This window comes from Etheostoma cragini, chromosome 10, assembly GCF_013103735.1.
Source record: "Etheostoma cragini isolate CJK2018 chromosome 10, CSU_Ecrag_1.0, whole genome shotgun sequence".
Classification (NCBI taxonomy): Eukaryota; Metazoa; Chordata; class Actinopteri; order Perciformes; family Percidae; genus Etheostoma; species Etheostoma cragini.
In genome coordinates, this window is record NC_048416.1 from 16171061 (window position 1) to 16182690 (window position 11630).

At 39.5% G+C, this 11630-nt stretch overlaps 2 protein-coding genes and 1 long non-coding RNA gene across 5 annotated transcripts in view; 1 reads left to right on the top strand and 2 right to left on the bottom strand.

The window, feature by feature from the left end:
• Window positions 1–917, bottom strand: part of LOC117951467 (Kv channel-interacting protein 1-like) — a 43791-nt gene extending 42874 nt beyond the window's left edge. The window contains exon 1 of one of the 2 annotated variants that reach the window (XM_034883177.1): window positions 625–917. In XM_034883177.1, coding sequence (XP_034739068.1) covers window positions 625–712 — 88 coding nt within the window. In that variant the 5' untranslated portion in view covers window positions 713–917. The remainder of the gene's footprint in view (window positions 1–624) is intronic. The other variant, XM_034883178.1, reaches the window with a different exon arrangement.
• The window catches only part of LOC117951474, an 18092-nt gene that overhangs the window by 3801 nt on the left and 2661 nt on the right, over window positions 1–11630 (top strand). Inside the window, exon 2 of the long non-coding RNA XR_004658192.1 lies at window positions 6288–6290. This is a non-coding gene — a long non-coding RNA (uncharacterized LOC117951474). The remainder of the gene's footprint in view (window positions 1–6287; window positions 6291–11630) is intronic.
• The window catches only part of LOC117951445 (trichohyalin-like), a 7655-nt gene continuing 7042 nt past the window's right edge, over window positions 11018–11630 (bottom strand). For both annotated transcript variants that reach the window (XM_034883132.1, XM_034883133.1), the window contains 2 exons: window positions 11167–11294; window positions 11018–11031 (listed from right to left, as the gene is read on the bottom strand). In XM_034883132.1, the coding sequence (XP_034739023.1) occupies window positions 11277–11294 (18 nt within the window). In that variant the 3' untranslated portion in view covers window positions 11018–11031; window positions 11167–11276. The remainder of the gene's footprint in view (window positions 11032–11166; window positions 11295–11630) is intronic.

The window sequence follows — 11630 nt, forward strand, 5'->3', positions numbered from 1 at the left end:
TCTGAGGCTTTTTGTGTATTTCCCTGCGCTGCTTCGACAATAACTGCACCTGAATGAGATTTGTTTTTATAAATACAACTCTAATGTTGCATCCACACACAAAACACAGGCCCCTTGGCAGGCACACACACCAAATAATAACCAATTAACACAATATTAAACCCTCCCCTTACTGTCAGAAATGTGTGTACGGGCTCCTTTTCCCCACTTATCACTCACATTCATTACAAGCGCGCACACACACTCACTCTCTCTCTGCCCTATATCAACTTTATCTCTCTTCTCTATTAGCTTCTTACTTCCTTCATCTCTGTCTCTTTCGGTCCTCTCTGGAGAACATACTGAACAGAACGAGGTCAACTGCAGACAAGAGTCGAGATGGAGAGAGTAAAGAAAAGAGTAAAGAAAAGAGTTGTACGAGCTGTAGATGAAAGATGAGGTGGATTGGACTTTCACTTCAGCTATTGTGACACTAATGCCTGCAACAACTGTAACTGTTAACAAAACCCTTCTTTCAGTACTTGCAACTAATATGAATTCCTGTGAAAGAACTTACACACATAAACATGTGTGTGCACTTGCACAAATACAAACCAATAAAGGCACATTAAAGCACTTACATACCTTTATTAAGATTCCCAGTGACCAGTTTGTGCAGGGACAAAGCAAACTTGACAAGTCCCTGTTTGCTTCGCTTGGCACATCCCTCCATCCTGACAGCGACCTGGCAGGCTGAGCAGGGCCAGGGGTTTCCAGGTCCAAATCAGAACTCTTGGATCAAATGGCAATCAGTATAACTTCTTCTGGTGGAGTGTATGAATTCAACAGAGTGAAAGAAGCAGAGGAGAGTGTGCTCCTCTTGCTGTGTCGCCTTTTGTCCTGCTGAGCTGGAGGGAGAAAAAAAAGGAAACAATTATCTCCCCCTGCTTTCCCTCCCCCACTCCTTCTCTTCCGCCTTCTCCATTCCACCTCTACATGTTCATCAGCCAAGTAAGTGACTGCTTGGGAGTGAGGTGAGCATGGAGAGAGAGAGAGAGAGAGAGAGAGAGAGAGAGTGTTGAAGAAATAAACTTAGTGTCAAAGCGAGACAACTATAGCTAGTTAGAGGTGCTCTTACAACCTCAGTTTCTAAGAAAGCTTCCTTTCATTTCATGCATCATTTTAATGAAGCAATCTCATGAGCTGTTCTTGGTTTTCTCTCTCTTCATCTTCTTCGTTTTGTTCATCCTGCTTATCAAACGGTTCTCCCCTTTTAAATAGGGAAGCAGTAATCCACTTTCAGCACCAGTGACAATGGACAGTTCCTCACAATGCATAGCAAACTCACCGAGCTCGTTCTGTTTCTCTCTCTAGGCAAACACACACACACACACACACAAACACACACACACACACACACACATACATATATACATACATATAGTCTTCTTCTTTAACCCCTTCTACAGCCCATTAACTCATAAATACTACTCAGTTGAAAATGTTGCTGTGTGGGTGTTAATGTATTTCATGCGTTTAAAAGGTGATAATTCCCATCACATATTTTGTGTGTAAAATCTTGATCTGCAAAGTAATTTCTAATTGTGGCTGAGAGAAATGTTGTGGAGTGAAAAGATGCAAGTACAGGAAGCCTGGAATCGTACAGTACTTGAGTAAATGTACATAGCTACTCTCTGCCACTGCTACAATCCTACACTAAATGTTAATATTGCCTATGTTCTGGGCTATATTTAGTCCTGCATCACATATACTGGACTGAGCACTAGCACGCAAAATGTGGGGGCAAAACAGCAATAACAGCAAGTTAAGAGGATGAGAAATGAAAAAATAGATGTAAACAGACACTATGGGGTGGAGAGAAAGGCAAAAAAGTGAAACAATATAAATTCAAATGAAAGGCATAAAAAACAGAAGAAATAGAGAGAACTAATGGAGAAGGAGGGGAATGAGCTACGGGGTCTGCCAGAAACGAGGGGGTTGTAAAAATCCCAAACAATCTCTGGGTTGTTTGCCATGGAATGCTTAGGCAGACTCTGAAGTTCCACACTTCACGAAAGCAGAGGAAGGAGGGATAAAGACAACATGAGAGGAGAGAGAAAAGGAAAACAACAAAGGAAGAGAGGTGGGGGAAATAAAACAAAAAAAGCGATTGAACATAGAAAAATAAGGGGGAGGATTGTTTTCTGATGCGCCACTGTTGTTTTGGCTATTAAGCATGAAGAAGATTACTGTGTGGGGGAATTAGCATAAACATGCGTCTCTATTACCGCCCCCATTGTTTATGATTAATTAGATCAGGGTTGCCTTTGCAAACAGATTCAATGATGTAATAGCAGATAATTTATTGTCTCTCCCCAAATTAGAAGTTGCACTACTCGATGTTAGTTACAACATGGATTTGCAAAAGTAATAAAGCTTTTGTTTCTCTGCCTGGTAGGAGGTGGAGAGTACCTGATGGGCAATTTGGATGATGAAGATGTAGAAAAAAACTGAAAGAGAACTAAAGTGGAGAAGAAAAGAATCAAGAGGAGCTGGAGGACAGATAGAGTTTCATGACGACAATAAAGCACTTCAAATTCAACTGGAAAAATGGGGCAAATAAAAAAGATAAAACTGTAGCCTAATATAAAATACGTGGGTGAGAAAATGGTAAAGATGAAAGGAAAAAATGAGGATAGTATGAAACAGACTGAGTTGAAACAGAGAGATTAAGGTGTGTAAAGAAACAATGCAAACAAGGAAGAAAAGGGATACAACAAAAGAACTGAAATTGGCTTGAAGTATGAAGGTGAACGTATAGAAAAAGAGGACAAAAAGAAGAGATGAAGTGACAGAAAAGAGGACAGTGAGAGAAAAACAGAGGGGGGGGGGGGAATGGGCGGAAAAATGAGCGAGAAAAAAAGCTTTTGCTTTGAATGCTGTAGATCTGTCAGAATTGAATCACAGGCGGCCAGCTGTGAGCTCTGATAGTGCTTTGCCTCTAAATATAACAGGCACTGAGATGGACTGATACGGCCACAACAACAGACACACAAATGATGAGAATAAAGGAGGCATCTTAACACCGAGGAGAGATAGACGGGATCCACAATGCCAAATCTGTACACATTCAAAAAGCATAAGTGCTCAGCTGTTGGTACTTGTCCTGTGATGACATTTTAAGCACCATATTATGTTTGCATAATATTACAATATCCAAGTTCCAGCATTCACCACACACAACAGTATGACAACCACACCACTGCTGTATGCCAACTCAACACCAAAACAAAACCTTCCAGCATCAAGACCCATCTGCCCAGACACAGCAGTGGGAGAAACCCACTTTTAGAGCTTATCTGTGGGTGTGAGCAGCAAACACTGCCCTGGGGGTCCAGAAGTCGGCTTCAGACCGCCATCCCACTTGAGCCCAGGACGTTCACAGTGTCTCTGGCATGATGGAGTGACACTGTCCCCTCTGGACAAAATTAAAAACTCACCACACAATTGCTCCCTCTCTTCGTTCTTATCTGCCCCCGCCCTGCTAATGACACACACCCCACACACTCCTCCAAGAGGGAGTTATCCCCTGCAGTGCTAATAAACTCTCAGCCACATATGCCACAGAAAGCTCCAGAAGTGTCTTTAAACGTCAACAGCAGAACAGCAGAATATTCTCACAGGAAGCTTGAGCCCAGCTGTCAGACCCCCCATAACTCTCTGCTGTAACTCCAATGCTGGCCTACATTGGTATAGTCAGAGCTGAGTTTATCATCATCCAGCATGGAAAATTAATTAAGACAGAGGTCATTAATTTATATAAACAAGACCTTAAACACTGTACAGAGGCATCCTGTATGTTGGATTGTGTGTTAGAAATTAAGGTGATTGTAATGAGAGTCCTGTGGGTCCAGCTGAGCTGCACTGCAGTTTTTATTGGAGCTTCTTTAGTTGGTGCAGTGCAGGAGTAGAATAGCCCGCTAGTTCATCTCAAATTTGAGTTTAACCCAACTAGGAGGGTCTGGCAAAGCGAGACTAAACCCAACAGGTATATGACAGGTGTAAAAGATCCAAAACGCAAAGCCGCAAAAAAAAAGCACCCCATTCTTTTGCATATATAAAGTCAACTTATGTCGAGTTTGGACAACTGTTAATAAATATGCAACTACAGATAAAAAAAAGGTTTTATGTATACTGTATAATATACAATAAAATTCACAGAATAAGTACATAAACTATTGAGCTTCCTTTACTTATCAAAAGTTTGATATTATTTGTTGTTGTTGTGATGTGTTGAAGTGGTGGAGTAAGTATTAAAATACTTTACTTAAGTTAAAGTTGCAATACTGTAAAAATACTCCATTACAAGTAAAGGTCCGATAATAAAAAATTCACTGAAGTAAAAGTACTTAAGTATTTTTACTAAAATGCCCTTTTACTCAAGCAAAAGAACTTGTAATGCAGAAAATGTCTCTTGTTTGTGTTATTTATAATATTAATAGATTACTAATGCTGATGTATTAATGTGTCAGTAGCGTTTTAGTGTTGTAGGTGGTCGTAATGGTGCTACTTTGAAATATTTTACGTGTTGGGTAGTTTAATCGAGAACTGCATCATATTTGGTGAAGCTGTTAAATAAATATCTTAAGAGTTTCATCTTAATTTTATAGGAGTAGAATCATAAAGTGCAATAAACTGTAAACCAAAACTAGTATCTCAAATTGAAACCTAAGCACAGTACTCAAGATACTATTTATCTACTTACTTTTATTTAAAAATCTTTTGGTTCATCTGTATGAGAAGTTTTTGTTGTGTGTGATGTTCGTACAGAGTATCCTGAGAGTAAGAAAGGAAAAGAGCAGAATAAGGAGTATAAGAGAAATGACACACACGGTACTCTTTATGCTGAGTATGAACGATCTCAGAGGAATTCCCAAAGCTGATGAGACGAGTTTGTCTCATCAGCAGGTTATTATTAAGCTCTTCGTTTTTTTTTAGCTGCTGATACATCTTCTCTCACTTAGCTGTTGGTGATGTGACTAGTTTGTATTTAATGGGAGAGATCTCTTTGTCGCTCTCTCATTAATGGGATGTGTTAAGGTTTATTACATACACACACAGACACTTGAATGACAGTTAATATTATATAAACATTTATTCTTTGTACGGTTGTAAGGAATCAATAAGGAATCAATATTTTCTGTTACTGATAGAAAAATACTTTTGCTGCGCCATGATCACTCCACACCCGTACATCCAGTAAGTAGCAAAAGAACATCATGTGTGTTGTGAACATTGTATAAAACAATATGAGCGTGCAAACATGACATCTATTAGGTATGAAAAACAAAGTGTCACTCCGACAAAAACACACAGTTTGTTGTACATTGACATCTTTATAATACTCTTTACAAAAAATATCAGTGGCAATCTTGTTTTTTTTTATTTAATCTTCTAGATATCAATAATGACTGTGTGCAAATTTCAGAACTTAAATAAACCTGTGTTTGAAGTAATCCCGTAGACCTGTAAGGAGAAGGAAACATGAGTGTTTGGAGTGAATCCTTTTTTTCTCGTATTTGGCTTTGTGTGTAAAAATCAAGTAAGATGACTTGCGGGTACAATGTTGCTTCAGCACATTTTACAGCATGTGTCTCTTTAAAAAAGGATTTTGATACAGTAAGTGTCCCTTTGGCAGCTCTCAACGTCACAGAGTCCAGAGAGGCAGCAGCGGGGATCTTCAATGGAGCAACATGACACATGATTTCTCGTTGTCAAACACAGTGTAAAATATTTTCTTTCTAACAATATTAGCAAATGTTAGTGTCACCGGCAGCTTTTGACAGTGTGATTGATCTTGGCGTTATGCAGTTTATAGTGAGGAATCAATTTTTTGTCAGGATTTGATTGATTAACAGCCACTCTGAACTTTCACCTGGCTGTCACAACATTTCAAATCATTTGTCAGGTGAATCCAGCAGGTGGGACTCTGAATCAAGGATCAAGCGATTCTTCACCTGCTTTAAGACGCAGATAAACTCCAGCGCAAGAACAGGGGTCTTATTTTGTATGACATTGTTTTGTGGTATAGCGGCCAGCCACAGGTCACAATGTGTAAATAAAGTATGAAGTGGGACAACGTGAGATTTCTCTGATTGGTTGACCTGAGCCTGAGGGTATCCCAGCAGGGTGACGGTGTATCTCCCTCGCTGTCTGATGAGGTGGAGGTTAGGACGGCCCCTCAGAGGGCTGCAGCTATAGATGGCTGTGCACTGAAGGTCGGATACACAGGACAAAGGGAAAAATAGATTGTCACACAGAACAGAGGAGAATTAACTGTTGGCATGAAAAGGTATCATTAAAGGGGACATATCATTAGAAAAACTCACTTTTTCAGTACCTGTGCACACACATTTGTGTATCTAGTGTTCCTACCAACCCACAAACTGTGATATGATACAACCATGTTAAGTTTGTGTGAACTGCCTAGTTTAAAAAATATGACATTCAGCCAGCTATTCCGATTTGGCTCCCTTTCCTATATCACATGCAGGCTTGTTGGACTATATCACCCCTCCTCTGACTATCCCCTCACAAGGCTTGGGAACTACCTTTGCAAATACTTACTTATTGACCTTAGCCAACATCACCTTTTCTGTACCCAGGACACAGAGTCAGTGGTGGTCTGTTCTGACTGAAGTTCTGTACATGGTGTGGACAAAGTTTGAACTGAGACCATTAGAGCCCAGTGTTTGGACAGTGATGTGGACAGGGACACTCAGATCTACATTCTCCAGAATACACTGTAGAAGGAGAAAAGTATGCAGTACATTAATAGCGGTTATCAAGTTTCATTTTTAGACTGATAACAGGATACAATATTGCACAATTTTTAGGAGAGTGATACCTTGGTGCACGCTGAGCTCATGACCGATTTGTGGAAGTCCCCATCTACAAACACCTGAGATAGAATAATAAGTACAAGAACAAACAAATACATAAAGTCCATGTAGTTTGCTCTGCTTACCCTGTATCCATACACAAATGTGCCATTACTGCAGCCAAGCTCGTCGAGTGGCGGCCTCTCCCAGCCAATCATGAGGCTGCTCTGGCCCACTGTTTTGAGGACCTCAACAGAGCAAACCTCAGCTGGAGCTTCTGGAGGTGATCAGACAAAGAAAGATCAAGCACATTGCCTTCTCTTGCTTATACAATGCTTGTAATACTGTAAACACAGGGTACAATACAAGGCACTCTTATCTATATTATAACTATATTTTATAATTATATATAGTACAGGCCAAATGTTCGGACACACCTTCTCATTCAATGTGTTTCCTTTATTTTCATGACTATTTACATTGTAAATCAAAGTCATCAAAACGATATACATACATACATACGTGTATATATATACACATACATATCTATACACATACATACATACATATATATATATATATATATATATACACATACATATATATACACACATACATATACACATAAACATATATATACACATACACACACATATATATATGTACATACACACACACATACATATATACATATATCCACACACACACATATAAATGTATATATATCTTTTAACTATAAAATTATACCACAATAAAGTAACATAACAGGACTCACCGCATACTGATATTACTACTGAACCTAAGCAGTTTATTACATGTTTAGTAATGTTCTGCAGTGTTTTACTGTATGTGTGTAATAAACAGGACAACATCAAACTGCCAGAATTTGCGCTGGCATTTTTGTTACAACATTTCAAATGCAAGATAAAGAAACAGAGAATGGTCCCTATCTAAGCTGGGTGTAATCACATTGCAGGTGTGTACAAGCAAAAAGTAATATTCCATAATCGTAAACAGCAATATTTTGTGCACCGAAGCTATAACTCGTACATGTGCAAAGTTTCAGCGAATGCTGTTTTATTGTCAAATCAATAAATAGATTTCTTCTACCAGGACTTTTAATATTGGTGTGTTCTGCCTTTGTGTAAATAATCTTGAATGTTGATTATATGCATTACCTGGTTTGGGTCTTGCAGTCTTTGTCTTTTCAAGAGCAGTAGTGGACTTTCTGGCTGATTTGCTGGATCTCTCAGGAGAGCAATGAGCAGGTTGAGTGCAGGATGAAGAAAATACAAGTCCATGATATGCCGGGGCAACACCATCCATTTTAGAAAGCATGCTAGAATGATTAGCCTCGGAGGCAGTTGACACGTTAGGGGCAGTTTTGTCTGAGGCAGTGGTTTTCGGATCAGTGTCAGAACATATTAAGACACCAGGGTTAACGGTGGTGGTCCTCGGAGTTAGAAGAGTAGAAGCTGTAGGTTTAGCATCCGATATGTCAGGGATAGCAGTGATTTTCTGTGTCAGTTTTGAGGATGTTGTTACATTGATGTGACTGCTTGACGTGGATTTGGCTTTGCAAGGCGCCATAGTCGCAAAAGGAAAGTTAAAAGAGCTAGAAGGAGAAGATATTGTAGTTGTAGATGTATCTGCTTTACAGTGTTGGTGAGTAAACATGTTGGGACTGAATGCAACATTAGAAGATCTAGAGGCGACTGCATTAAAAAGTGTTGTTGACTTGTTTGTGGTGATCACTGCTGGAGTGTGCTTAGCTTGGCTCTCAGCAGCAGCAGCAGAAGAGACTGGGAGAGAGTTGGTACATGGTATATTGGAACTAAGGCCGTCCTTTATCTGAGGGGCTGGTCTCAGTTCTGCCGGAGCTGAAAATAAGAGACTTTTCCTGGGCTGCTGTCCTCTTCCTCTGTTCACTGGATCCTTGAAATGAAGAGAAAAACATTTAGTAGACACATACTAACATTCACTAACATAATATCTGGCTAGATGTAATCACATCTTTATGTGTAATGACGAATGTTCAAAATGCTTCAGTGTACCTGATAGCTGCTCATTAGGGTCTTCTGTAGTTGCTCATGTAGATTGATGATCTTCTCAGGACTACTCAGCCTCCTGCTTAGACTGCCAGGTGTGCTGGAGGAGGGAGGAGTCGGACTCAGTAAGGATCGAGTCAAACTGGGCGGATCAGGGGAGGACTTCCTTTTCCTATCTTGGTGAGGAAATCCAAATTTTTCTGGTCCACCGGCCGAGGCAGAGAGCTATGGTGGGATTGAGAAAAGACATATCAGTGTTTCAGTGTGCATAAAGTGTGAAAATTCAATTTAAATTGAATTTACAATTTAAAGAGCAAAAAAATAGTTGTCTAACATTTTTAAACACTAATGTGTTAATGTCAAATTAACTGGGATAACTTGTAAAGACAGTAAAGAAATGACTCAGTGGCAGCTTCGTGCAAACATTTTTGCTTATGAACAGGAGGAATGAGTACAGCAAGCAAAACCACTTGAAAGACAACCTTGAAAAATTGTGAAGCTATCATTTAATGCCAGTGCTTTAATTAGAACCTAATTTCTCTTAAATTAGGGTGTAATTACTCTAAGGAGAGGATGCACAATGGCCCGTAAGATTTCCCGTACTTGTGACAGATGCCTCTCAGCTGATGACATATTATTGTTTTGCCCTGTGTCCTAAAGTTAGGGCCTTTTGGCTCAATATTTGCAAATTAATATCTGAAATACTTATAATTCCATTAGAACCAGAACCACTCATTGTTCTGGGAAGATTGGAATAGTTAAGAAAATTAAAAAACGCCCAGCAATGTTTACTGGTCTATAGTCTAATCACTGCAAAAAGACAGCTTCTTATGCACTGGAAAAAGAAAGATGTTCTCACAACTAAGCTGTGGTTTAGTGATCTTACAAACATGCTAAATTTAGAAAGAATTAGGTGCACTCTGAGGGGAAAACTTTCATATTTTGACAAGGTGTGGCTTACTTTTTATCTTCCATCTGTATCCTAGAAAAGGTATTCTCCCTTTAACAACAGTAAAGAGGACTGGCAGAAGGGTAGGGTGAGTGTATTTTCTACATTTTGTTTTTAATTAATTAGTTATTGTTTAGATATTTTACTTTCAGTTGTTACTTCTGTTCTTTATTTATATGTTCTAGAAAATGAAAGAGAGCATTTTATATCCTGGTTCCCATTCACTGTGTGCTTATGATTTTAGAAGTGATTGCCCATCATTACGAATAGGTTTTGTAGCATTTGTTTAATTAACAAAACACAATATACTATGGAAGCCGGGAACTGCTGGCTATCAGGTTTATTTATAGAATAATTATTTTACCAAATGAATGCAGTTATGGTGTATTGCTCTTAAAATGCTAGCCCAAGAAATAAAACAAGCTTTTAAAATTAAAACATACTCCAATACAAATAAGTTTGTAATTTCCCACCTGTGCTGTATTGGTGATGGAGCTTTCTTTTAGTGCTGGAACACGTGACGGTGTCCCTTGGACATGGGCATGCTCAAGCACTGCTGAGGTTGGAACGGGTGAGTTTTTCTTTTCTGTTGGTGCATTAGTGACTTCACTACTGCAGTCTTGACGATTTGTTGTGGATTCAGCTCTGACTAAAGATGTGTGTTTTTCACTTTTTTGTTCTCTACAGTTCACCCCAGATTCAGATGTGAGTCCAATTTGGCGTTGCTGATTTACAAGTGGGGATATAGTAGAGCATGTCTGATCAGGTGTGAATCCGCCCGTGTAGTCTTGTAATTTAGAAATAAATCCTGGTGTAAACCCAGTGCTGTAATCCCGGGTCTTCCCGCTGCTCCAAGGTGTGAATGCTGCAGTGTAGTCCTGTAGAGCAGCGTCACTGAGCAGCTGCTCAACCTGCTGTGTGAGTGTAGAGTCCACACAGCCTTGTCTTTGCATGGCCTTCATCATCTGAACCAACAAGCTGTTCCTCTCCTGACACTTCACCACCAGGCAAGACAGCTTGGCCTGTTATTGGACGGCAGTCAAACTCCACAGCTCAGAGCATTTCAACAGAAGTATGGACACATGAAAAAAAAAAAGCTGTATCTCTCTTATCTCACCTTTAAAGGAGCTATTTCCAGATCCGTCTGGCTCCTCTTTTTTAGGAGTGCATCATACTACAATACAAAGAAAGTAAATAAAAAAACACACATGCTGACTACTGTTTATAAGATAGATAGAAACTGATCAGCACATAACACACAACTAACTGCTTGGACTATCACTGACTAGCCACAGCTGACTGTTACCACCTTAGCTCTGATTTCGTTGTAACGTGTCCTGAGTGAGATGAGAACAGCGCTCAGATCATCCTTGCTGCCCTCTCCTCGTTTTAGAGCAATATACTCGGAGTTTAGCTCTTCTAGAGCCACAGTCTGTGGACAGACAGACGGACACAGAATGTTACAATCTGGTCTGTCTGTACTACAGTGGATGTGACATATGTTTGAAGCATCAACACTTAAACTAGAACATGCTGCTGATTCAAAATCAAGTCTTGCAATGTTGATTTCGAAGATGAAATTGAGGTTTCCATTGACTTTTCTTTGCATTTCTATCAAAAAGGAGGAACAAATTGGACCAGCTTTTGTGCCACACATGTTTTACATAGTCTTCAAATATCAAATTTCTAACAGTTGCATCTACAGTGGGTACGGAAAGTATTCAGACCCCTTTAAATTTTTCACTCTTTGTTTCATTGCAGCCATTTTCCAAA